This window comes from Gadus macrocephalus, chromosome 3 (assembly GCF_031168955.1).
Source record: "Gadus macrocephalus chromosome 3, ASM3116895v1".
NCBI lineage: Eukaryota > Metazoa > Chordata > Actinopteri > Gadiformes > Gadidae > Gadus > Gadus macrocephalus.
In genome coordinates, this window is record NC_082384.1 from 25,901,481 (window position 1) to 25,928,790 (window position 27,310).

The 27,310-nt window shown below is 50.6% G+C and overlaps 1 protein-coding gene across 1 annotated transcript; it reads left to right on the forward strand.

The window, feature by feature from the left end:
- Window positions 1-230: 230 nt before the first annotated feature.
- Window positions 231-27,191, forward strand: nomo (nodal modulator). Its single transcript, XM_060046548.1, has 31 exons — window positions 231-448; window positions 1,463-1,552; window positions 1,635-1,680; window positions 2,249-2,349; window positions 2,707-2,813; window positions 4,980-5,052; window positions 6,020-6,172; window positions 6,723-6,860; window positions 7,218-7,307; window positions 7,849-7,954; window positions 8,259-8,409; window positions 9,461-9,638; window positions 11,010-11,151; window positions 11,663-11,794; window positions 13,812-13,948; window positions 14,046-14,133; window positions 14,431-14,494; window positions 14,617-14,712; window positions 15,201-15,431; window positions 16,021-16,103; window positions 16,276-16,435; window positions 17,118-17,244; window positions 19,983-20,096; window positions 20,521-20,648; window positions 21,474-21,615; window positions 22,206-22,289; window positions 22,553-22,663; window positions 23,194-23,295; window positions 23,966-24,085; window positions 24,389-24,481; window positions 25,446-27,191. Exons 1-31 carry the CDS (start codon window positions 290-292, stop codon window positions 25,575-25,577), a joined length of 3,678 nt encoding a protein of 1,225 aa, XP_059902531.1. The 5' UTR covers window positions 231-289; the 3' UTR covers window positions 25,578-27,191.
- Window positions 27,192-27,310: the final 119 nt, after the last annotated feature.

Below are 27,310 nucleotides of genomic sequence, written 5' to 3' on the forward strand. Positions count from 1 at the left end.
AGCATGTGAACAATAAAGAGGTCAGTATATATAAAAGTATATAAGTATAAAACGTTAAAAACAAAATATACATATTGGATAGAATCTAATATCCTATCAATCAGGGGGTGCCGCTGTCACTATCCAGTGGATCCACCCAGGGGCGCTGCTGGCCTCCTTCCTCCAGTCCACCAGGGGACGCTGCTGCCCGACTCCCCGCCCTCTGCCGCCGACCCCCTCTCGGCACAGACCCGGTGACAGCGTGCACTTGTCCGGTCCGCTGACAGCCGAGAATCAGAGCAGCATCAAGATGATCGGGATTACGGTTCTTCGAGTGGACATGGGGCTCATGGCGGTGCTCCTCGGGGTGCTCTGTTGCCAAGTCCTGGCGTCGGCGTCGGACGACGTGGTGGTGGCCTGCGGGGGGTTCGTGAAGTCCGACGTGGAGATTAATTACTCTTTGATCGAGGTAAGAGGAAGGAAGCTAGGCTAGTCTGTTAGCTCGTCAGTTAGCCTATCGGCTAGCCGCTGATCAGATGCTGATAATCTGAGCACAGTACCTGTCAATCAACTTTAATGATTCCCCTATGGGTTAACCTGGTATTTGTTTGATTAAATTCAATATCTCTTCATTGTGTCTTAATATCTACCCCTTGGTTGTGAATACTAATGTCTCCTTGCAGTACCATGTATATGATGGCTTAATGAAAGCTCACTCACACATACGAATACATTTGGTCAAATTTCTACCACTTGGTTGTGAATAGTTTCTCCTTGCAGCAATATGAATCTACTACTAATCCACTCCCAGACCCACCCAAAACGGCAACTTTTTCTGTCACTTGCACAGCAGTGAACCGTGGCTGTAGCGCTGCCACTTGAACACTTTACACTAACTCATTAATGCGAGCCTCTCGTTAACCCCTAAACCTGCCGGTGCTGATCGGGCTGTCGGCTCACACCAGGGTCCCTACCCCCCATGCCTCCAGTTAATACGATTAACTGCTTAGTTAATACCGGCACAACCTAGACTAGCCTGGACCCCCAGTTGAAGACCCTTTAAAGATGTGGCGTGTTTGTTCATTCATCCGATCACATCACTGCATTCACCAGACAAGGTCACGTTTCCATGAAAACTCACTTTTATTCAACAGTTTTCAGCTGTGCTAACATAATTGCACAAGGCTTTTCTGATCATCAATTCGCCTTTTAACACGATGAGCTAAACAATGTACCATTAGAACACAGGAGTGATGGTGGCTGGAATTGGGCCTCTGTTCGCCTATGTAGATATTCCATGAAAAATCTGCCGTTTACTGCTACAATGGTCATTTACCACATTAACAATGTCTAGACTGTATTTTCTGATTATTTTAATGTTATCTTCATTGAAGGAAACAGTGCTTTTCTTAAACGTTTCTAAGTGACTCCAAACTTTTGAACTGTAGTGTATATTAAATACATTTGTTTTCTCTTTTCACAGATTAAACTGTACACTAAGCAAGGTTCACTGAAATATCAAACGGACTGCGCGCCAATCAATGGTTACTTTATGATCCCTCTTTATGACAAGGTATGTACATTACAGACCCCAACTTGAATCTTCATTCATGAATGATATTTTAGTAAACAAAAATATACTTTTTGGTTTCCAGGGCGACTTTGTGTTGAAGATTGAGCCTCCACTTGGTTGGAGCTTCGGTAAGAATATCCATCACAGCCTACTCAGTGTTTAGATATACAGATAAACACAGGATCCACGTGACCATCCACAGGAAGTCAGATAAAACTGGGGTCATTCTGTCTTTGGTATGCAATAGGTATACCCACGATACATGATATATCTTCTGCTCATTAACATGTCTTTCAAAATTGCAAAAATAACAAATTGAATGCTTATTTCCTTGGCTGTAAACATTGTTTTACCCCACAAACGCACACTGAAACAAGCCACTCTTTTGATTTGGTCTGCAGAATGCCTCCTCAAATCTAACTTGGCTGTCATACTCATTCTGATCATTTCCTAATGATCCGTGATAAGGCAGAGGATGTAACCAAACCCGTGTGTGTGTGCACCTCTGCTTGTATGAGCCCGGCCTTGTTCTCATAGGCTGCCCCCCCCCCACACTTCACACATGTGAGAAGTGCATACAGAAATAGAAGGGATTCATATTTATGTATGCTGCACGAGTAGAGGGATGTCCATCGTTATTTTGTTATGTCTTTATTATCGCCGATGGTTTCCTTGAACGTTTTTCTCCCCATGAAGAGCCGACCCGAGTGGATCTCCACGTGGACGGGGTCAACGACATCTGCACCCGGGAGCAGGACATCAACTTCGCCTTCACCGGCTTCTCCATCTCGGGAGCGGTTAGTACCTCTGAATCATGCATACATACTTTTATTTTTATTTTTTCCCTTCAAGCATCAATTGATGTACACCCTTATTGTAGGTTGTACGTCCTGGCACTTAAAAATAGTACTTAGCAATGTGTAGCATCTTATCCTAGCCAACTCTGTTGTGTACGGGGAATGGGTTAATCTAGTGATTGTTAGTGCTTGGCGCTTGGTTCTATGACCATCCTTACTGAACCGACAGAGATATATTGTTGTTTCTCCATCTTCGGACGTCTGTACTTTGTCGCTTTGGATAAAAGCGTCTACTAAATGTAATTGGAAAAAGTCCTTCTTCTCATTTCCTCGCTGTTTTTTCCCGATGACCTTCAGGTTCTCAGTAAAGGTCATCCACTGGGCCCAGCCGACGTTGAGGTGAAGCTGAGCCGGTCCGGGACGGAGGAGAAGCTCCAGTCTGTCCTCACTCAACCTGGGGGAAAGTAGGTTATCCTTATTAACTCACTAAAGGCCAAAGTATGCTACTCCAAATCCGTAACTACGGAGACCCCTCCAGCAGTCACAGTTCTCCGTCGGGTTGTCGGATATGCAATGAAATTCACCGCCCGATCGATCTTATATGTTGACTACAAACTAGGGCTGTGCAATTAATCGAATTTCGATCGCGATATCGATTTTGGGGTCAAACGATCTCCAAACTCGTATAATCGAGTTGAAACGATTAATTTGACATTTTCCGTTTTACAGTAGGCCTAGAGAGTTTATGAAAGTTTATGAAAGAGACGCGCATGCGAAAGCATTCAACGCGGCGAGAGGGAGTACAATCTAACAGGCGTGCTGCATCAGGAAGTATGCCGTTGGCAGGAGGCGGGACATGCCAGTTAACCGCCAATCAGCAGCATCGACTGTTGACAGACATGTTGGAGTAGACCTACCGTGTGGAATATTAAAGTTTCAGTAACGTTACAGTTTGATGAACGATAACAAGCTCCTATAGCAGACTTTAACTAAGAGTTCTTTAAGGCAGAACTGCCAAGTACATCTTGTATATGTATTTCTGTTTAACAACAATATGATTTTTATTAGCCATCCAGTGATGTTGCTAGGTACGCGTCCTGCGTCCCTGACGCATTACAATCTGAAAGGACGCACTAAACTCACTATCCATGCGTCCCGGGGACGCATCTCATTTTCCCCATGAAAAACGATACATTGTGAACATTAAACAACTCGTGTTTAATCACAGTAACTGGCCAAAGAAACCTTCTTGTGAGCAGATCGGACAAGCGCTGTTTCAACCCTCTGCGCATCTACTCGGCGCAGACGTGATCCCCTGTACAAAGTATCGCGACATGCTAATTTAGCCGCTACCAAAACAACTAGCTCGTCACCGCTGATTTCATTTCAACAATTAAAAATACGAACTTCATAGTAAATAAACCCACGTTTCCACTGCTCGATGCTGTGCTCATTCGTGTCGAATGAGCAAATCAAACAGGATTTTTTTGCAATCCTTCTGATTGAATATATGTACATTTATGACAAAATCGTGAGGACTAGGCTTGTGACACACACACACAAATGTGGCGCTCGCGCGGTAATAGCTCATTGGCGCCACCTAGTGATCATTATGTGCAAATGCACAGCCTCTCATTAAAATGACTTAGGGGTCATTTGACCCCTCTTGCGGCGCTAGGAGTAGGCCTAAGTAAAAACGGCCCGGCGTTTCTAGTGTTAAACATGAACGGTTGAGTACTCCAGCTCTAACCATATCATACCACCATCAAGGAGTTTAACACTATTAATTTAATTTAAGAAATAGAATAATAATAAAAAAGAAACACATTTTTTAAACTGGGGAGTCGGAACCCATTGAATTTCTCAGGGACCCACCCAACTCGCCACCTGTGGGTCCCGGGGACTCACTACATTGAAAACCTATCAACATCACTGGCCATGTGTTTGTTATGGCTTTGTGACTTTTAACTTTGCTATGGAGAAATGCTGGGACCGTTGTTCTCTAGACATTAAATAGGGAATGTATTATTTCACGTATGTGTAGAACCTATTTAGAATGGCTGAGCCTGACCTTACATAAAAACGGCTGTGAAAGAGACTGGAGGCAAGCACTTCCCCTGCCTCCATGAGGGGGGAGTGTGAGAGCATGTTTCTATGTCATAATTGATTGTGTCAATAAATGCATGTTTTCAAACTCAAAAATAATCGTTTGAATAATCGTGATATCAATATTGACCAAAATAATCGTGATTATGATTTTTCCCATAATCGAGCAGCCCTACTACAAACCATGTAATTAGTGTCGGAAAATATCTTCCAAAGCTTTTCAAATCTTATTTGGTGTTTTATTGATCCTTAATATGCAAAGTAAACAATGTACAAAGTAAATAAGGTGCAAAGTCAAACCGGGAAAGGTGATTCCGGAAATGATTTTGTTAGAGGACCAATCACAGCCCTTGCCGTCTCCGTTGCGTCGACAGATAGTTGAAAAATATACGATGAGCACGTAAGACACGGAGAGGGCTCTCGTGTCTACGTACAGGCCTTCACGGAGCACTATAAACCGGCCTTTAATGTCTCCACTGGTAGACCTTCCGTCGTCTCCTCTGAACCCAACTCTGTTTCTCCAGGTACACCTTCTTCAAAGTGATGCCGGGAAGCTATGACATCACAGCCTCTCATTCCTCCTGGACGCTGGAGCAGGTGGGTCACTCACAGATATCACCTGATGAAGTCAGAAAGGTACCCATAAACAAAGGCACCTGGCCTTTGTTTATCTTTACCTTTCTGACTTCATGTGTTTGTTTATGTCGCTACAAATCACGCTATACGTCTTACAGCTTGAGGACTTTGAAGTCCTGCATGTTTATTGGTGTGTAATTTTCCTTGTTAACTTAAGTGGTCATATTTGATGTTTAGTTTGAGAAACATGTACTCGATAAACGGTTCAGAAATGAAGAACATTATATTATAGTTTATAATGCAAGATTATATGATAGTTTATAATGTACGATTATATGATAGTTTATAATGTCAGGGTCGGGGTGTGTGTCCCTAACTCCTCCCCCTATGGGGGGCTAGGGTCGGGGTGTGTCTGTCCCTAACTCCTCCCCCTATGGGGGGCTAGGGTCGGGGTGTGTCTGTCCCTAACTCCTCCCCCTATGGGGGGCTAGGGTCGGGGTGTGTCTGTCCCTAACTCCTCCCCCTATGGGGGGCTAGGGTCGGGGTGTGTCTGTCCCTAACTCCTCCCCCTATGGGGGGCTGGGGTCGGGGTGTGTCTGTCCCTAACTCCTCCCCCTTTGGGGGCTAGGGTCGGGGTCTGTCTGTCCGTCCCTAACTCCTCCCCCTTTGGGGGGCTAGGGTCAGGTGTGTCTGTCCCTAACTCCTCCCCCTTTGGGGGCCTAGGGTCGGTGTGTCTGTCCCTAACTCCTCCCCTTTGGGGGCCTAGGGTCGGTGTGTCTGTCCCTAACTCCTCCCCCTTTGGGGGCCTAGGGTCGGTGTGTCTGTCCCTAACTCCTCCCCTTTGGGTGGGGAGGGTCGGGTGTGTCTGTCCCTAACTCCTCCCCCTTCGGGGGGCTGGGGTCGGGGTGTGTGTCCCTAACTCCTCCCCTTTGGGGGCTAGGGTCGGGGTGTGTGTCCCTAACTCCTCCCCCCTGTGGTCGACTCCCAGAGCGTGACGTCGGTGCTGGTGTCCAACGCCAACGCCCCGGCCGCCGCCCCCCTGGTGGTGGGGGGCTACGATGTGACGGGGGTGGTGCGCAGCGACGGGGAGCCCATGAAGGAGGTCACCTTCCTGCTGTACTCGGCTTCCGTCCGCCAGGAGGTGAGCCCCCACACCCCCACACCCCCCCGCCTCTGTCTTAGCGGAGGAGGCACCGAGGCGGGCGTGGAAGGACGTGCGCGCTCGAGGACTTTAGGATTGGAGGACGTCTGGTTTCACCTTGCTTGGGTTGATCGATCTCAGGGGGGCGACCTCGTTAGCTTTCGGCGAAATTCACAGATTTTAACGCAAATCCGGCATCCGGTTCGTGCATCGATCCTTTTCTGATGACTTTCTGACAATATTTCTTCGTCACCTTTCTGGGCCCTCACCAGTTTGCACCCCCGCTATCTAATTGTTAATTATTGCCTTTGTTTGAAAACCCGCTGGTCAATTAAATAAGGAACAGAAACTTTGCACCTTAAATTAACTTGTTTTTCTTTGACTTATTTTGAGCTATTTGAGTTGTCCCTGCTAGCACAGCCCCACTGAGCTCTGTGATTAAATGAACAAAACGTCCCCGCCCTTACGCTAACCCACATGCATTAAGTGACCCTATTAATAACTCTACCCTCTGTGTGTCTGCGTGTCCTCCCCCCCCCCCGCGGTCCAGGCGGTGGCGGGCTGCAACACGGCGCCGGTGGAAGGGGCGGAGTCGGGGGACAGCGCGCTGCTCTACCTCTGCAGCTCTCTGTCCGGCGAGGACGGCGCCTTCGTGTTCCCCTCGCTGCCCAGCGGCGAGTACACGGTGGTGAGTAGCCCGCGCCGGGACTGAGGGAGGACCCGGTTAGGAACCTGTACCTGGAGGATGTGTGTAGCATCTGCATAGACTCCCCCTTGTCCCCTCCACACCCCTCTTACGTCCTGGCACAACAAAAATACTATTTAGCATTGTGTAGCGTCTTCTCCTAGCTATCCCTGTTGTCTACGGGGAGTGGGTTAACCTAGTGATGGTTGGTGCTTGGCAGCTGGTTCTATGAACATCCTTACTGTACCCACAGAGATATATTGTTGTTTCTCTTTCCTCTGACTAATGGACTGATAAGTGGCTCTGGATAAAGGCGTCTGCTAAACGCCCTGAGAGTAAACGCGATTCCGTCTGCTTCAGATTCCGTTCTACCGGGGAGAGAGGATCACGTTCGACGTGGCGCCCTCCAGGATGAACTTCAAGGTGGAGCACAACAGTCTGCAGCTGGAGGTAAAGGAGCCGCTCGCGTTCCCTTGTTGATCTCCTCGGTCTCCTACTGAACCCTGAGGTCTGTGCGGGCAGAGACCAGGGTTTCCCCGGGTGGTTAAAGGTATTAAAAGGTAGTAAATGAAATTAGCCCAAATTAAGGCCATTAAAAAGTAATAAAAGTAATAAACATCACATGAAGAGGTATTACGTTTCCAATTAGGCCTATGAGTTTTTCAATTTGTGTAATTTACGTGCAGGCCTATCTCCTAAAATTACTACAACTTGACAGTAAAGGCCGACCCCCCGTGGGTCTCAGAGCGATGGGGGGTCAGCCTTTAGTGTCTACGGTCCTCGCCTCTGGAACAGCATGCTGGAGGAGCTGAGCCATCACAATCTGTGAACCCCTTTAAAGAAACCTTAAAGCATACCTAATTCAGCTTTTAATCCCTTTTATTTATTTCTGTATTTATTTCCGTTTATTTTCATTGTATCGTTAAGCCCCTTGCACTTTTGTACGGAAGGCGCTTTATCAATAAAGTTTGATTTGTGTGGTCCTCTGTAGCCCATCTTCCGCGTCATGGGGTTCTCCGTTACCGGCCGCGTGCTCAACAGCCTGGAGGGGGAGGGGGTCCCGGACGCCACCGTGTACCTCAACAACCAGATCAAAGGTACTGGGCCCCTTAAAGAGCTACCAAACCAGGCAGGAGCCTGGTCCATCTCATTCTAACTCCTCCATCAAACTTGATGCTTAGTTTCTTGGCTGTAGACCTTGTTTCAAACGCACAATAAAACAAGCCACCCTTTTGATTTGGGTCTGCAGAATGCTTCCTTGAATCTAATTTGGCAGATTTTCCTAAATGATCCGTGATAAGCTTGGATAAGGTGGAGGATGTCACCAAATGACAAATCAGTGGCATGCGCCTATGAAGCGCCTATGAAATGATGCGTCGCTCTCTCTGGTTCGGACTCCAGTGGTGACCAGAGAGGACGGCTCCTTCCGCCTGGAGAACATGACCGCAGGAACCTACACCATCCGCACCCAGAAGGAGCTCATGTTCTTCGAGCCCATCTCCGTGAAGATCGCCCCCAACACCCCCCAGCTCCCGGACATCATCACCGCAGGGTGAGTACCCCCCCCAGCTCCCGGACATCATCACCGCAGGGTGAGTCCCCGTCTGTTTGGGGGGTTTTCAGCTGATTTTGATAATAGCTGTTCCAATACCGGTATCCATACCGGTATTGGGAGATTTCTCAGATGGTGCAGTGTTGTGATGCGTTCGTTAACGGTGGGGCAACGGAAAAGTCGGAAAAACATGGATGCTCACGCTTAACTACAACAATACAAATGTCTTATTATAATTATAGATCATAAATGTAAATTATCTAGTGTTTGAGCAAAAATAATAGTGGTCTATACATCGCTGTCATCGTAAGAGAACCCTTCAATCAGAACAAGTGCTATTAGTAGTTGGAATGCCAGATGCTATATCGGTATATACTCTGTATCGGCTAATACTCTGTATCGGCTGATACTCCAGTTCAGGAATCTGAATCGGGGAGGAAAAAGTGGTATCAGAACATAATTTTGATGGATGGGTTCTTTGTTGAGGCAGAGGTTCTGCTGGGGCTGAGAGACTCTCAACCTGTTTACCGCTCTTCTGCTTTATGAATAAAACAGCTGCCACGTATCAACTTGGTGTGCGGCTGCATCGATGCATTGATTTTAGTTTTTCCAATCCTCCTCACTCAAAGGGATACAGAGTTTAAGAATATATATTTTTGAAAATGGATAAATATTTATAAATGGTCTCTTCATCTTAACCCAAATCGAGCGTGTGCGTGTGCGTGTGTGTGTGTGTGTGTGTGTGTGTGTGTGTGTGTGTGTGTGTGTGTGTGTGTGTGTGTGTGTGTGTGTGTGTGTGTGTGTGTGTGTGTGTGTGTGTGTGTGTGTGTGTGTGTGTGTGTGTGTGTGTGTGTGTGTGGCTCTGCTCTGCTCTGCTCTCGTTGGGCTGAAGGGTTTATTGGACGTCCGGGGAAGGCTAAATTGATCATTAAAATCAGTATTCTCCAATCACAGCGTGTAGCCCCTCCTAGTAACCAGGCAGCCTGCGCTCCCTGACGCTCCCGTCCTGACGCCTCGCTACCCTCCCCCTCTGGTGACTCCGCCCCCTCAGGTTCAGCGTGTGCGGCCGCATCGCCGTGAGCCGTCTGCCCGAGGGCATGAAGCAGCAGAGCCGCTACAGGGTGACCCTCCGGCCCCGGGACCAGGACCCGGGCCTCGGCAAGACTGCCGACTCTGACCCCCAAGGCGGCTTCTGCTTCCAGGCCAAACCCGGAGACTACAGCGTCCACGTAAGACCCCCGCCCGTTAGCCCCCAGTTAGCCTGTCCCTTAGCCCCCCGGTAGCCAGTCTGTCAGCCCCACGTTAGCCTGTCCCTTAGCTGCCCATTAGCTGTCTGTTAGCCCGTCTGTTAGCCCCACGTTAGCCTGTCCCTTAGCTGCCCGTTAGCTGTCCGTTAGCCTCCGTACGCCTGTCCCTTAGCCCCCCTGGTACCCCGTCTGTTAGCCCATTAGGACCCCGCTAGCCCTTCTGTTAGCTGCCCGTTAGCCTGTCCCTTAGCCCTTAGCCCCCCTGTTAGCCTGTCCGTTAGCCCCCATAAGCCTGACCCTTAGCCCCCCAGTAGCCCGTCTGCTTGCCCCACGTTAGCCTGTCCCTTAGCTGTCCGTTAGCCTCTGTAAGCCTTTCCTTTAGCCCCCCGTTAGCCCGTCTGTTAGCCCGTTAGTCCCCCGCTAGCCTGTCTGTTAGCTGCACGTTAGCCCGTCTGTTAGCCCCAGGTTAGCTCATCCGCTTTTGAAGGAAAACATTCTGCCCGAAGATTCAAACACTGGAAAGATTCAATGGGCAGTTGCACTCATTAAACGTACTTGTATAAAAAAAATTACATATTTAAAAAAATATATTACTAGCATTTAATTTAAAAAAATGCACTTTGAGAGACCGTTTCAAAGGAAAAATGTTATTTGACTATCAACCTTTTATGCACCATTAGTTGATATGATTTATGCTTTATTCATTTAATTATTGATATGTTGCAGTTCTAGTGCCTTTCCTCTGGAAAGGTCTAATATCAATAACATTTCACATTGTGCACAATCAGCTTATGCTCAAAACTATCTCAAAGCCATTGGTGTAAATCAATGTGTTTTTAATGGTGTGATCCAGTTGCCTCTGACACCAGCCTTTCGAGTTGCAAGTGGGGAAATCTCCCAGCTTTCTTGCGGCATTACACGGAGGCACGCCCCCTTTTGGTCGAGCCCCCTCGGAATTCTGAGAGTAGACCGAGTTCAGTGATGACGCTCTCAACAAAGAAGGCTGCGCCACGTTCGACATTTCAATGTCGATTTTAAATGCTCTTACAAACTTGATTGCATTACTACTTTATTCCGGTCACAAATGTATGCATTGCACGGTCTTGCTGTGCGTTCAAAACAATGCATAGTTGTGTTTTTTGTTTTCGAGCTGGTTTGCTAAAGACGTTTATGCAGCCAACAATCACAAAGACAAACGGGAACACTATAAGTGCTCCGAGACCGGAAATTATGTCACAAGTGCAACTCGGAAGGCTGGTGTCCGAGGCATCTGGATCACACCATGATATAAAGAGTACTCCTCCCAGACGTAGTGACCCAACAGTCTGTCCGACGTGCCAACTCCCCGTCCAGGTGTCTGTCCCCGAAGCGGAGGTGAAGCTGGGCATGGCCCTCCTGCCCTCTCTATTGGACGTCTCCCTGGTGGACCGGCCAATCACAGACCTGCTCTTCACCCAGTTCATGGCGTCCGTCTCGGGCAAAGTCCACTGCCTCGGTAAGACTGTAGACCGGGTTAATGATCACACTGACACAACTGACTTTTAAACTAATGTCCTTGTGAAATGTAATTGTTTAATTATTACTACCTTTTTTAATTCGATGCCATGACATTTATAAAGTAAGAATTTAACAGATTTGCCGAAGGGTATATTCCAGACACAAATAATTTCCTTTGTCCTATTTATAGTAGTAGTAGTAGTAGTAGTAGTAGACAGAGTAAATAATTGAATACAAATGTAAACCTATAAAAATATAACATTTTAATAAAAATGGAATAGGATACAATAAAATGGTTAGCTAAAAATCCCAAAAAATAAGAAGTTAAAAGAAAGAAGGAAGGAGAAGAGGTGAAAGCGATCTTGAAAAGCTGAGTTTTTAGGGACTGTTTGAACGAAGGGTATTCAAGTGTATTTATGACTTACTCATTTGAAAGATTGCGACATCCTCCTTCAAGGTCATTTCCTATTGAGCCTTTTAAGAGCGTGTGACCTTGTCTCGACCTCCAGCCTCCTGTGACGACCTCTCGGTGACCCTGCAGCCCGTGAGTCGGCAGGGCGACCGACGGACGGTGGCGCTGTCGGCCAGCGGGGACGTCCTCAGCTTCTCCTTCGACGGCGTGCTGCCCGGAAAATACAAAGGTTGGTGCCGCTGTCTCTACTGGGAACAGTGGTTTAGGAACGTGGTAATGGGGGGGGGGGGGGGAGCTGGTGGTGGTGGTTCTGTCAACCCGGCCTCCGTCTCTACTGGGAACAGTGGTTTAGGAACGTGGTAATGGTCGTTGGTGAACGTGGTAAACGTGGTGGTGGTCGTTGTTGTTCATTCACAAGGGGGAACAAACTGTCCTTTTTATAAGCACCCAGGATGTCATGGATGGAATCGTGAAATTTGGTTCTAGGAATGGAATAGTAGTAGTAGTAGATAATTAGCAAGATAATAATAATCAAAAGTAGACTATTGTAGTAGCCTTACAGACGAGTAGGCATAAATACATAATATTGCAATTTTCTGCGCATCATTAAAAATACTGTTATATCTTACCAAATTGATATTAATGTTATAAATCGGATTAAATCGTTTTATTAATTGACGTAAGTAGACACTCTTTCTGAAGATAAAATTAGCACAAATCGTAAAAGTCAGAACTCGGAAAACAATAAAAGGAAAAATAAAGAATAAGTGAAAATATAAAACGGATTTCATAGGTCTCCACCTTCACTTGAGAGAACCCCGTCTCTGGTGAAGGGCTGGTTTAGTAGCAACCATCTGTCTGGATGGACGTAAACGAGGTCAAACTCAAATGTAAACGCACCTAATGCAAAGAATCAGTCGAGAAATTACGTTAAAAGCAACAAAGCAGAGAGGATGTCTCAACTGTGTACTTTATTTATTTATTTTGGTGCAAAGTAGCCGTAGCAACCCAGTTATAAATAACTGCCTTGCTACAGTTCCAAGACTTGCGGTTCTGATGCTTCTGCTCAGACGTGGTTCTATAGGTGAAAACACATTATTTAGCATCTGCTGCTATTGATGCTGTGTCCCCTTCATCTATCCATTAAACGGACATGCCATGGTCGCAGTGCAGGCTTGTGTAGTTCAGTGGCAGAGCTTCAAACCCCACCCGGCCCTTTGTATGTGTGGTCCTGGATCAGATCACGTCGCTCTGCTCCCTGTGTACCAAAGCCCCAGCTCTCCTGGTCTGAGCTTCACTTTGTTCCCCCCGCCGCACATGAGAGCTGAGCCAGCAGACGGAGCAGCAGCAGGGAGATGATTCAGGCCGCTGGAACATGCGTGCGTTTAAAAACAGAACTGCTTTAGTCAGACACAAGCTTAGTTTAAAAGCTGTGATGTATTGCAGCGGAGGCTTTAGGGACCCTCCACCCACCGAGGGAATGCAGAGCCCAGCCCAGAGCGGCTAAACTTGTGAGACCTCTCATATGTTCTTATTAAATAAGTGCGTCAGGGCCGGATGTTGTCGACCGCAGGGATGCACTTCAGCACATTATTGCACCTTGGAGAAAGTGTGGGGGAATGCATTTCAAAAAAATTCTTCCTTTCCTCCAAATAAATAGTTATGACTATAAAACCTGCTAGAATATTCCAGCCGTAACGTTATGAAGGTAAGAACAGGCATGTATTGAGCAACACATAAAACTGTAAAACTTTATCATTTGTTTCTTTCGTACTTTTCCGTTTTACTCATTTAATGATAGCGACTGTAATTCTAATTCCCTAATTCGCCTTGTGGGTTTAAAAAGTAGGTCGTATCTTAATCCAGTTTAGTACGGGGTGTAGAACTCTGCAATTAACGGCTATCGAGTTCTCCCTTCGGAGGCGGAGAGGTCATCCTAACCCCTCGTCTCCTCTCTCTCTCCTCCTCCTCTCCTGCTCCTCCTCTCCATCTCCTCCTCTCCACCTCTCTATCCACCTCTTCTCTTTCTCCTCATCTCTCTCCTCCTCCCTCTCCTCTCTCTCCATCTCTCCTTCCTCCCCTCTCTCCATCTCTCCTTCCTCCTCTTCCTCGGCCTCTCCTCCTCTCTCCTCTTTCTCCTCCTTCCTCCCCTCTCTCCTTCCTCCTCTTCCTTGGCCTCTCCTCCTCTCTCCTCTTTCTTCTCCTTCCTCCTCTTCCTCTGCCTCTCCTCCTCTTCCTCACCACAGCGAGCATCTCCCACGAGGAGTGGTGCTGGAAACACAAGTCGGTGGAGGTGGAGGTCCTGGACTCCGACGTGGCGGGGGTGGAGTTCCGTCAGATCGGCTACATCCTGCGTTGCTCGCTCTCCCACGCCATCACGCTGGTACGTACGTCTCCGTCCGATCGACGTGACGACGCCCGGGAGGACCCCTGCGCTGGGCCGCGGTTGAACCCTTTCCTCGTCTCCCTCCTCTCCGCAGGAGTTCTTCCAGGACGGCAGCCAGCCGGAGAACGTGGGCGTGTACAACCTCTCCAAGGGGGTGAACCGCTTCTGCCTCTCCAAGCCTGGTGAGGAATGGGGGAAAAGAGCGAGGGGAATGTATCCAATGAGGGGCGGCAGTCTCTCATGAGGTGGAGCGGGTCGACTGGTACCCTGAAGGTTGCTAGTTCGTTCCCCGGCTCGAGTGTCGTGGTGTCCCTCCCTGAGCAGGACGTCTCACCCTGACGCCTCCTGACGAGCTGGCTGTCGCCTCGACGGGTTGACTCCGCCGTCAGCCTGTGAATGACTGGTTGTATTGTTCACCGCAAAAAACTGATGTTCTAGAACCCCTAAATAATGACTAACATCGTGTTGTTCTTGTCTAGGCGTATACAAAGTCACTCCCCGCTCCTGCCACCAGTTTGAACAGGATTACTACACCTACGACACGTGAGTGTGCACTTCCTGCACACACGCACGCGCTCACGCTCGATCCGTGTGTTGTATTTTGGTCGTCTCTTCTTGTCCCGCCCACAACCCTACCGACGATTGGCTCGCTGTGTGTTCCTCAGGTCCGCCCCCAGCATCCTCACCCTGACCGCCGTCCGCCATCACATGACCGGCCTCATCACCACGGACAAGCTCCTGGACGTCACCGTCACCATCAAGTACGAGCTCCTCTCCCCCCCCCTCACCCCACAGATTCAAGAGAAAGAGAAAGAACAATATATCTCTGTCGGTACAGTAAGGAAGTGCCGAACACTAACCATCACTAGGTTAACCCATTCCCCGTACACAACAGAGATAGCTAGGATAAGATGCTACACAATGCTAAGTACTATTTTTAAGTGCCAGGACGTACAACGTACAATAAGGGTGTTTGGGGGGGTTAAGGGGAAGGCTATGCAGGTGAGCCTATGTGACCTCCATGACGGTCTCTGACTCATCTCCTCCTCCATGGAGTCTCTGGTCTCCATGACGGTCTCTGACTCCTCTCTGGTCTCCATGACGGTCTCTGACTCCTCTCTGGTCTCCATGACGGTCTCTGACTCCTCTCTGGTCTCCATGACGGTCTCTGACTCCTCTCTGGTCTCCATGACGGTCTCTGACTCCTCTCTGGTCTCCATGACGGTCTCTGACTCCTCCCCCCCTCCAGGTCGTCCATCGAGAGCGAGCCGGCTCTTGTCCTCGGCCCGCTCCGCTCCCAGGAGGAGCAGCGCCAGGAGCAGCAGCTGCAGGAGATCACGCTCCGCCGGCAGGAGAGGGAGCGGCGGGCGGCGGAGGAGGGGGAGCAGGAGGGCGGGGCCCGGGACGACGGCCCCCCAATCCTGGAGCGGGCCGACGAGCTGACGGGGCCCTTCCACTTCGAGTTCTCCTACTGGGCCAGGTGGGTCCAGCGGCACCGGGGGGCGGTGGGGGAGCGGGTAGTCTCACTGCCGGAAGGTGGCGGGTTCAATCCCCCAGGTGTCTGAGGCCTGCTTGTACCCATGGTAACGACGCCAGGCGCGGTATTCCCTACCGGCCCCATAATGACTCTGAGTTCAACGAGTGGCTTTGGATAAAATCATCTAATGACTTACTTTCAAAACTGTAAATCTGGGCGGCATGGGGCTCAGGAGGCAGAGCGGGTCGGCTGGTAACCAGAAGGTCGCTGGTTCGATCCCCGGCTCCTCCTAGCTGAGGTCGAGGTGTCCCTGAGCGAGACGCCTCCCCCTGACTGCTCCCGACAAACTGGCTATCGCCCTGCGTGGTAGACTCCGCCTTTCTGTGTGTGAATGGTTTTAAATCGCTTTGAATAAAAGCGTCTGCTAAATGCCCTAAATGTAAAAATTTTAATCGGAGTGTACGAAGATCAGTTTGGCCTGGTGATGCGATTCAGTTAGTTTTGTTATTATTGAGGTGGATGGAATTCATGTGTGATGACATTCAGTAGAGCTGCAGGAATCAACCAACCGGTGGCTCTCTTCTGTGTGCAGGGCTGGAGAGAAGATCACCGTCACCCCCTCCTCCAAGGAGCTGCTCTTCTACCCCCCCGAGGTGGAGGCCACCATCACCGGAGGTCAGTTGTGTGTGTGTGTGTGTGTGTGTGTGTACGTGTGTGTGTGTGTGTGTGTGTGTGTGTGTACGTGTGTGTGTGTGTGTGTGCGTGTGTGTGTACGTGTGTGTGTGTGTACCTCAGGGGTCTCTCCATGCCTCATGGTGACGCCCCCCTCTCCCCCACGTCCCTCCAGACTCGTGTCCGGGCCGCCTGGTGGACATCTCGGGGCGCGCGGGTCTCTTCCTGGAGGGCACGGTGTTCCCTGAGCTCCAGGGGGTGGAGATCTCCATCACGGAGCGGGGGGCCGGCCAGCCTCTCATCACCGTGGCAACCAGCGAGACGGGAACCTACAGGTAACCGAGGGGTGGCGGTTTGATGACGGATAGCGCTGAGATGTTCTGGCTGAGGCAGGGCTGCAGGCTGCTCAGGAGGTAGGGCGGGTCGGCTGGTCACCGGAAGGTCGCTGGTTCGATCCCCGGCTCCTCCTAGCTGAGTGCTGAGGTGTCCCTGAGCGAGACGCCTCACCCTCACTGCTGGCTTTCCACTTGTATGGCCGACTCCGCCGTCGGTGTGTGAATGTGTCCGTGAACGGGTGAATGCGCTTTAAAGTACCCAGTATTGCAAAGCGCTTTGAGGGACCACTGGTTAGCGAAGCGCTGTCTAAATGCAGTCCGTTTACCGTTTACAAACCAGCAGAGTGGTCCTCCTGAAACTCTTTTGGCTCCTGGCGGTTCTGCCGGAGAGCTGCTCTCTGCATGCTAAGAAGGCCGACGCCGCCTCACAATGGACTCGGTATCAGTCGTCACGAGGGTGGAGCGCGGGCTGTGTTCTGCTCGTTAGCAGCTCATTAGCAGTTCTTCTGTGGTCCCGTGCTTTACAGTTTTAATTAATAGTTCACGACCCAGCATCACCTGAGGTGATAAGTGGGACGTGTGGTTATTGCAGGAGAGCCTCTGAAGCAAGAGCCTGTCTTTGTGTCTCCCCCCTCCCTCACCCCCCTCTCCCCCTCTCTTCTCCCTCTCCTCCCCCCACCAGGGTCGGCCCACTCCACAGCGACCGCGAGTACGACACCAGCGCCCGCAAGGAGGGCTTTGTCCTCAGCGCGGTGCCCGGTGCCTCGGGAGACTTCAAGGCCTTTGCCCTCGCAGGAGTCACCTTCAAGGTACGCCATCCGTCTCCCCCGTCTCCCCCGCTCCTCCCCCCGTCTCCGTGTGAGGGGGGGGGACTATATGTATTATTTTTGTTCCTGAGCCTCCGGTCCTCCTTCTGCGGCGGCGGTATTTCCGTAGTCGACCTCTGAACACGTGCAGAGCGGATAGTGCGTCTTACTGTCGGAGCAGACGGATGGCTGTGACCCGCGACCGGGACGCTGTGCCGGGGCGGATGATCGGACTCCAGAGCCAGGCTCGTTAGTCCCCGTCTCAGAACATGTTGCGCACCAAAGCGAATACTTTTAATGAACAGGGACGAAGAGGAGGCTGGTGTGGGCGGGGGTCTCTTCTGCGGTTCAGAGGATAAAGACAGTCCCGTCGTCGTGTCGCCGTGCGAGCCACCAGAACCGCTCCCTGCTTGTTCCTGGATGTAAAACAAGCGCTTGGAGGTCGTCTCCTTCTGGCTGTAGCGCGAGAAGGCCTCGCTCGTCTCCTTTATAAACCCGCTCACGCCGTGAGCCCTTTGTTCCGTCACCGCCACATGCTCTGCTCTGGAGTCTGCCAACGCCTCGCTCTGGGCCCCCGTCCCTGGGGAGGGGGGCTCGCTGGCTGCGGTCCGCTGTTCCTTCTGCGCTGTATCCCAGGTCGTTTATAGGGGGGGGGGGGGGGGGACAAGGATGGCATTCATCGACACGGATGAAGTGTTTAAAAAGGCAACTTTAGAAGCAGTTATCGTACTTTATCCACACGAGGTGGAACTGTGACCTCAAATGGTAAATGGACTGCATTTATTCAGTGCATTTATCCGGTGGCAGCTCAAAGCGCTTTACAACATGGCCTCATTTACCCATTCACGCATCGACGGCCGTGTCAGCCACGCAGGGCGACAGCCAGCTCGTCAGGGTGAGGCGTCTCGCTCAGGGACACGTCGACACTCCGCTAGGAGGCGCCGGGGATCGAACTAGCGACCTTCCGGTGACCAGCCACCCCGCTCTGCCTCCTGAAACACAAGCCGCACACGTCGGTAGCTGCGATCCCCACGGCCTCCCAGCGATGGAGCCTCCACCCCGACGGAGTTCCACCTTCAGTCCGCTCCTGTCGCCCGTCCCCGAGCCCTCTCTCTGCGTGGGCCGGTCCGTTCCCCTGACGTCAGGACAGCCAGGGCCGTCCCCCGGCACCGCGGCACCGCGGCCTGTAATGGAGACGGCGGGGATCCTTATCTTCTGGAGCGGCGGCGTCACGGGGAGCCTGTCTCGCTGGCTCCCTGTGTCTCCCTCGCTCTGCGTCGCCCAGCCGTTGGGACCTGGGGTTTATGGTCCCTGATTGTTGTTGGGTTGCGGCGCACGTCGATCAGATCCTGACGCGCCCTCGGTGAGCCCTCGGTGAGCCCTCGGTGAGCCCTCGGTGAGGTCTCGGTGAGGCCCTCGGTGAGGCCCTCGGTGAGCCCTCGGTGAGGCCCTCGGTGAGCCCTCGGTGAGCCCTCGGTGAGCCCTCGGTGAGGCCTCGGTGAGGGCCTCGGTGAGGGCCTCGGTTAGGCCTCGGTGAGGGCCTCGGTGAGGCCTCGGTGAGGGCCTCGGTGAGGGCCTCGGTGAGGCCTCGGTGAGGCCCTCGCTGAGGGCCTCGGTGAGCCCTCGGTGAGGCCCTCGGTGAGGCCCTCGGAGAGGCCTCGGTGAGGCCCTCGGTGAGGCCCTCGGTGAGGCCTCGGTGAGGCCCTCGGTGAGGCCTCGGTGAGGCCCTCGGTGAGGCCCTCGGTGAGGCCCTCGGTGAGGGCCTCGGTGAGGGCCTCGGTGAGGCCCTCGGTGAGGCCCTCGGTGAGGGCCTCGGTGAGGGCCTCGGTGAGGGCCTCGGTGAGGCCCTCGGTGAGGCCCTCGGTGAGGCCCTCGGTGAGGGCCTCGGTGAGGCCCTCGGTGAGGTCGGGGCAGGGAGGACAATGAAGGGAGAGATCTTGATGTGGACCTGGCAGGGCCTGGAGAGAGGAAGCGCTTCGTGAACGGGGTTTAAACTCTGGAAGGCAACGCGTTTATATATCGGCACCGCTGCAAACAACAAAGTTTAGCGCTCCCTCGGCTAGACTTGTTGTGTAGCTCGTAAATTCTTTTTACTGTTTAAATGCTCGTATTAACTCGCACTTTGCAATCTTTGCAAGATTTGAAAGACTCCCTTTTTAAATTATGCAATAAATATGATGAATTAAACGGCTTAAAAGATACGAGAGGGACCATTGCTCAACGTGTGTGTGTGTGTGTGTGTGTGTGTGTGTGTGTGTGTGTGTGTGTGTGTGTGTGTGTGTGTGTGTGTGTGTGACAGTGTGCATGTGCTCTTGCGTCTGTCTCTCTGTCAGTCTGTCTGTGTCATTTAGAACCTGAGCGTGCTGTAGCTTAACCCTTGGTGTCCGTCTGTGAGAGAGAGAGGGAGTGAGGGGCCATTAGAACCTGAGCGTGCTGTAGCTTAACCCTTTGTGTCTGTCTGTGAGAGAGAGAGAGGGAGTGAGGGGCCATTAGAACCTGAGCGTGCTGTAGCTTAACCCTTGGTGTCTGTCGTGAGAGAGAGGGAGTGAGGGGCCATTAGAACCTGAGCGTGCTGTAGCTTAACCCTTGGTGTCTGTCGTGAGAGAGAGGGAGTGAGGGGCCATTAGAACCTGAGCGTGCTGTAGCTTAACCCTTGGTGTCTGTCGTGAGAGAGAGGGAGTGAGGGGCCATTAGAACCTGAGCGTGCTGTAGCTTAACCCTTGGTGTCTGTCTGTGTACAGATCCGGTCTGAGGATGATCAGCCACTCTCCGGTGTGCTACTCTCTCTGAGCGGGGGCAACTTCCGGTCCAACCTGCTGACCCAGGACACCGGGGTGCTGACCTTCAACAACCTGGTACGTCCTCCTCCTCATCGTGTTACTCTGTAAATGGCAATAACGTTATGTTTGGTTTCCTTCCACTATTAAGCCATTTGGCGCATGGTTTTAATCAAAGCCCCTACCCCTCTTACACACTTATTGTATGTTGTACGTCCTGGCACATAAAAACAGTACTTGGCATCGTGAAGCGTCTTACCCTAGCTATCTTTGTTGCATACGGGGAATGGGTTAACCTAGTGTTGGTTAGTGCTTGACACTTGGTCCTATGAACGTGTACTTATTGTAAGGCGCTCTGGATAAAAGCGCCTGCTAAACGCCCCGATTGTAAAACCGATGTTCAGAGAACATTGCTCTACGTCGCCTGCGGACACTGGGGATCGACCCAGCGCCTCTCACCTGGGACGCCATAAACCCAACGCTCTTGTTGTGGTTCTTCCAGAGTCCGGGGCAGTACTACTTCAAGCCCATGATGAAGGAGTTCCGCTTCGAGCCCGCCTCCCAGATGATCTCCGTGGACGAGGGCCAGAACCTCAGCATCGACATCACCGGCGTCAAGACCGCCTATAGGTACCTAGAACCATCGTACTACCATAGGGATACCAGGTACCTAGAACCATCGTACTACCATCGTACTACCATAGGGATACCAGGTACCTAGAACCATCGTACTACCATAGGGATACCAGGTACCTAGAACCAGCGTACTACCATAGTGATACCAGGTACCTAGAACCAGCGTACTACCATAGGGATACCAGGTACCTAGAACCAGTCTTTGGTCGTTCCGTTGTTTTACCAGGTACCTAAAACCTCTTTAGAGTTGTACCGTTGGCCAGCATGATACAAACAGCATTGGTATCTTTTTAATAATGCTGGCCTACTTAAGCCCTTTGGGATCGAGGCAAACAATGGATTGCGACTAGAAGCACTCGGTGACTGTCATCCAGCCAGCTCTGTTATCCTGATGGCTCTCCTCTCTCCTCCTCCTTCCCCCTCTCTTCTCTCTCTCCCTCTCTCCCCTCCCCTCTCTCTCCTCTCTCCTCTCCTCTCTCCTCTCCTCTCCTCTCTCTCTCCCTCTCTCCCTCTCTCTCCTCTCTCCTCTTCCCTCTCTCCTCCCCCCTCTCTCCCCCTCTCTCCTCCTCTCTCCTCCTCCTTCCCCCTCTCTCCTCTCCCCTCTTCCCTCTCCTCTCTCCGCCCTCTCCCCCCTCTCTCTCTCTCTCTCCTCTCTCCTCTTCCCTCTCTCCTCCCCTCTCTCCCCTCCCCTCTCTCTCCCCCTCTCCCCTCTCTCCCCCTCCTCTCCCTCTCTCCTCTCTCTCCCCTCTCTCCTCCTCTCTCCTCCTCCTTCCCCCTCTCTCCTCTCCCCCTCCTCTCCCTCCCTCCCCCCCCCTCCAGCTGCTACGGGGCGGTCCAGTCTCTGAGTGGGGATGCAGAGCGTGACGTAGCCGTGGAGGCTGTGGGGCAGGGCGACTGCAGCCTCTACAGCGAGGACACCGTCACCGACGAGGAGGGCCGCTTCCGCCTCAGGGGCCTCCTGGTAGGGGAGAGGGTGACCCCAGGGGAGAGGGGGACCAAGGGGAGAGGGGGAGGGGGGGGGGAGGGGGCCCAATGCGCTGGCATATGACACTCAACACGGAGCTACCTTATACTGCTAAATAGAGCTAGCTTATGGAGCTAACCTATAGTGCTAAATAGAGCTAGCTTATGGAGCTAACCTATAGTGCTAAATAGAGCTAGCTTATGGAGCTAACCTATAGTGCTAAATAGAGCTAGCTTATGGAGCTAACCTATAGTGCTAAATAGAGCTAGCTTATGGAGCTAACCTATAGTGCTAAATAGAGCTAGCTTATGGAGCTAACCTATAGTGCTAAATAGAGCTAGCTTATGGAGCTAACCTATACTGCTAAATAGAGCTAGCTTATGGAGCTAAATAGAGCTAGCTTATATGACTGCTCCTGACGAGCTGATGCCGTATTGAACAGCGCTTTGTGGTCACTGGTTAGAAAAGCGCTGTTTAAATGCAGTCCGTTTACCGTTTAACAGTTACATGCGTTTCATCTCGATGACATAATGAATTGTAATGACCTAATATGTTGTGACCCCCCACCCCCCCCCACCCCCTCCCAGCCCGCCTGCAGGTATGTGATCCAGCTGAGGGCCGAGGGCAACGACCACATCGAGAGGGCCCTGCCCCAACACCGCTCCCTGGAGGTGAGGAGTGGTACCACGGCCCCCGGCTTCATAAACACACAGCCTGTCCACTAGACGTGAACCGGGGGGCACTTAAGGATGTTTTGTCCCTTAAAAGTAGAGGCGAAAAGTTTGTCTCATTCAGAGTGTCTCCTCACTAACTTGATTCTCAGGGCGCAGCCTTGATGGCTGCCAGCGTATTGATCTGAGACAGCCCTCGCATACTGACTGTGTGTGTGTGTGTGTGTGTGTGTGTGTGTGTGTGTGTGTGTGTGTGTGTCTAGGTGGGTAACAGTGACATCGAGGGGGTCAACATCATCGCCTTCCGGCAGATCAATCAGTTCGACCTGAGTGGGAACGTGGTCACGTCCCCGGAACACCTGCCCACGCTGTCGGTACGACGCCCGCCCCCTGCCTCTCTCCCCACCCTGCCTCACCCCCCGCCTCCCCTCTTTAGCCCCGGGCTACGCTCTGTTTGGATTTGCATCCTGTCTGTTTATATCGTTGTTCCTCCAGGTGTCCCCGTAGATTAAGCTGCTATCGCCGTGACGCAGATCCTCCCCTCTTACGCACTTATTGTCTGTTGTTCGTCCTGGCACTTAAAAATAGTATGCAGCATCGTGTAGCATCTTATCCTAGCTAGCTCTCTTGTATACGGGGAATGGGTTAACCTAGTGATGGTTAGTGCTTGGCACTCGGTTCTATGAACATCCTTACTGTACCCACAGAGATATATTGTTGTTTCTCTTTCTTCTGACAAATGGACTTATTGTAAGTTGCTCTGGATAAAAGCGTCAGCTAAACATAAATGTTTGGCTCGCCTTGTGTCTGTGTAGACAGTTGTTTTTGCAGATTCCTGCAGAGTCGGGTGTAGTTTACCAACAGGTAGAGTCCTCACCGTCTGTCTGCCCCTCCTCCCTGACAGGTGAAGCTCTACCGCAGCGACAACATGGACAACCCCATCAACACCGTCTCTCTGGGACAGTCGCTCTTCTTCCACTTCCCCCCCCTGGACCGTGACGGGGAGGTAAGACATCCTCCTCCTCCTCTTGAATACCTCGCCTTCATTTAGCTGACGTGTTTAAAGCCACACAAGTGCATTCCACAAGGAAGACACGACACAGAAAGCGCAGGAATCATGAGACTGCACATAATTCAGCTCTATGTAAACTGCTTTGAGTGCAATATTAAAGACGAAAGAGGTGGTTCTTTATTTATATATAATGTGTAAAAAAAAATTAACGTTACTCATTACAATCACAGGCGTAATTTAAAGTTAATCTCAAGGATATAATCCAAATTGACAATCAAGTCAGACAGAGAAGGAAGTGCTAGTGTTTGCACTGTGTACGGCACTTTGGCCAGTGAAAACTGTTATTACTTACCTACTAGTATTTTCATCTTGAATATTAATATGTAATCCCTCTTAAATTCTTTACTGTGTGTTTTGGTGCATAAAACATGAAATGATCTCTTCATAAATTACATGTTAACTCAACCCTCTTTTTTTCTCCCCCCCTCTCCTCTGATTGGTCCCTGGGCCTGTCCCCCTCCTCTCTCCTCTGATTGGTCCCTGGGCCTCTCCCCCTGCTCTCTCCTCTGATTGGTCCCTGGGCCTCTCCCCCTGCTCTCTCCTCTGATTGGTCCCTGGGTCTGTCCCTCTCCTCTGATTGGTCCCTGGGCCTGTCCGTCTCCAGAACTACGTGCTGATGCTCCACTCCACGCTGTCGCGCTCCCAGTACGACTACAGCCTGACCCAGGTGTCCTTCGTGGCCACGGGCTACCACAAGCACGTCACCCTGACCTTCAACCCCACCGTAAGAGAGAGAGACACACACACACCTTTACACACACACACCTTTACACACACCTTTACACACCTTTACACACACACACACCTTTACACACCTTTACACACACACACACACACCTTTACACACACACACCTTTACACACACACGCACCTTTATACACACACACACACACACACCTTTACACACACACCGTAATGCTCTGCCCTCTACACTGAATGAACATGAGGTTCTCTGAATGCTCTGCCCTCTACACTGAATGCTCTGACCCTCTGTACGGTGAATAAGCTGCATGTGTTCTCCCCCCAGCACAAAGTGCCTGACCAGGACATCGCCCAGGGCTCGTACATCGCCCTGCCCCTCACCCTGCTGCTGCTGCTCGCCGCCTACAACCACGAGAAGGTGAGGCAGAGCTAGATAAGGAGCCCGCGCTCACACGCTGAGCAGCAGCCACGCCCTAGGCTCCTCTGCAGGGGTCGCTCCCGCCTCACCAGACAAGGCGAACACGTCTGAGGGCGTTGGTGTGAACTAGAAGACGTGTAGGGCTGCTCGATTATGGGGAAAAAACATAATCACGATTATTTTGGTTAATATAGAAATCACGGTTATTCAAATGATTATTTTTGAGTTTGAAGACATGTTGTATTTATTCAGCGTGTCTCTAACAAAAAAAACTGTTACTGAGAACTTAGAAATTTTGCCTTAAAAAAATACACTAAATGGTCAAAAAGCAAATGTTTGGATCTAAAATGATAGACAGATATGTATCCAATCGGCCAGCCCTAAGATGGTGTTCAGATTGAGTTTGACGGAGGAAGTGCCCGACGCGGTCACACGTTTGAAATGTTGTCTGTGTCTATATTTCGAACTATGCATGCCTCGTCCCTAACGCCTCCGCTAACGTGTGGAGGGCGGTCTTAACCCCAGAAGGTCCACAGCATGTAGGAGCTGCTCTGCTGGGGCACAGCGGCTTCAGATTAGCATTGTAGGAAGTATCGGGGCAATGTCCGATGCGCCGATCCGATACATCGCGTGACTAGCTAGTTCCAGCAACCAAGTCGGAAGAACATCTATGATCATGCTTAACTACATAATACAAATCTATTATTCTAATTATATATTATAAAGGTACATTATCTAGTTCTGGAAAGAAAAAGTGTCTACCGTAAGTGAAGCGACTTTACATCACTGTCACTCATCGTCAGAGAACCCTTCATATAAGAACGAGCGCCGTTAGTCGTTACAACGCTGGAAGCTGTGTCGGTGTATACTCGGTATCGGCCGATACTCAAGGGCCCGAGGCCACGCCTCCTCCCTGCCCTGTGCCTGATCCCCGGGTCTCCCGGTTCTCCTGGTTCTCCTGCAGGTCATCCCCATGCTGCTGCAGCTGGTGAACCGCGTGCAGGGCGTCCGCAGCATGGCGGCGGCCGGGGGCGACAGCGCCTCCCTGGACGAGGCCAAGCGGCAGGCCAAGAGACAGAAGACCCGCCGCACTTAGGGGGCTCGTGTGTGTGTGTGTGTGTGTGTGTGTGTGTGTGTGTGTGTGTGTGTGTGTGTGTGTGTGTGTGTGTGTGTGTGTGTGGGCCGTTCTCCACAGGGAGTCGGTAGCGATGTGCGTTTGTTTTGTGTGTCTAGGACGGCAGGGAGGGGAGGGGGTCGTCGAGGTGGACTTGAGGCCCGGTGTTAAGCCCCTCCCCGCGCAGTACCGCTGCTCACCACTCAGACGCTGCGGCCAATCGAATTAGAAAAGAACCAGTCCGTCGCGTTTTTTGCAAATTCCGTTATTAAAACGCGCCCGACTGCATCTGTACTCTCCACTGTCTCGCTCTCTCTCGCTCTGTCTCTCGCTCTGAACACGCGTTTTCTTACAGAACGTGTCCATATTTTTTATCATACAATATGAGCCATTTTTATACATTAATAATTTATTTAGGTCAACCAACGTTTTCTGTTTGTTTGCTCGTGTTTCGGAGGAGCTGGACTGATCCGGTTTATGTTATATCGTGAGGACCTATGTGATGGCGGGGGACTATTCACATTTTTTTACTGTGGAGGAAAAGCGATTCACTCAGTTCAATTCATACGAGATGTCACTATTCTGTTGAGACACTCTAAATAGATTCTAAATGTTCTGATTATTATTATAGTGATATTGATGTGCACCAAGACGACGAGGTGTCCTGACCGAGTGCTGAATTGAGCGGTAAAGTGAACCGAGTGTGTTCATAAGACCTCCAGGAGCAGAACTCCATTAGCAGTGCAGCGAGCGCAGCTCTGACCTTCCTCAGTCGAGGTAAACAAGCACTCAGCCGGTGTGAGCGATCTGTGGCGCTTCTAAACAAGTTGTTGAGCGTATCTACAGGATGTAGGGAAGAGGGCTGGGTTCAGGAAAAAGAGAGAAATGATCTTAAAGTACAGGTGTTTTTGTAGGGGTTATAGGGAGTAACATTGATGTTTGATTAATTTATTAACTTTTTTTTTCCACTCTGATGTGAATGATGATGAGCTCTATGCGTGTTTATGTTGATTTCTATTGATTTATTAAAGCAGTGTTGACACTAAATCTGAAGAGTGCCCCGCTACATTAAAACCCACCAATAATTAATTAAAGGGGACTTATTATACCACCAGGTGTGAGTGTGATTAGCCTATCCAGCACAGATCTAGGTGGACACACCCACTAGTGATGTCATATTAGGCAGATTTTCGAAATGGCTTGTTAGGCTAATCACACTCACACCTGGTGGTATAATAAGTCCCCTTTAAATTAAGTTTCTTTTAGAAGGTTTGACTTGACTTCAATCCTAAAAAAGGACAAAGGTGCCAGTGAGACTTCCAAAAGCATAAAATACTCCACTGGTCGTTGTAATGCACTGTAAAGACCGTGGACCAATTTGACAATTAATCCTTTCAGATTCGCCGTCGAAGGCAAACTATGTAAAGGACACTTAGGTTTTTCTCTTTATTTTATTTTTAATTTTTTTCAGCTAGTGTTGAATTGCCAGGCGCTGATTGGCCGGCCTGTGAGGCAGAATGACGTGAGGAGGTAGATTCTTGTCAATCAGCATCTGTTCATTTTCCAAATGTTCTAAATAAAATCTTAATAAAGTAAGCGGTTGTGTTCAGTGTTTGTCTCTAGGGGGCACTGTGATGTTGGACGCTAACGTCCCTGTGTTTTTAAGTAGACGTGTGCACGCAGCCATTCTGGGTAACGGTATTTAATATCAGAGA

Coding starts and splice junctions, on each gene's coding strand:
- nomo (XM_060046548.1), top strand. CDS start 290: ATGATCGGGATTACGGTTCTTCGAGTGGACATGGGGCTCATGGCGGTG. Junction 16,104..16,275: donor GGAGGCCACCATCACCGGAG/GTCAGTTGTGTG, acceptor ACGTCCCTCCAG/ACTCGTGTCCGGGCCGCCTG. Junction 17,245..19,982: donor TCGCAGGAGTCACCTTCAAG/GTACGCCATCCG, acceptor GTCTGTGTACAG/ATCCGGTCTGAGGATGATCA.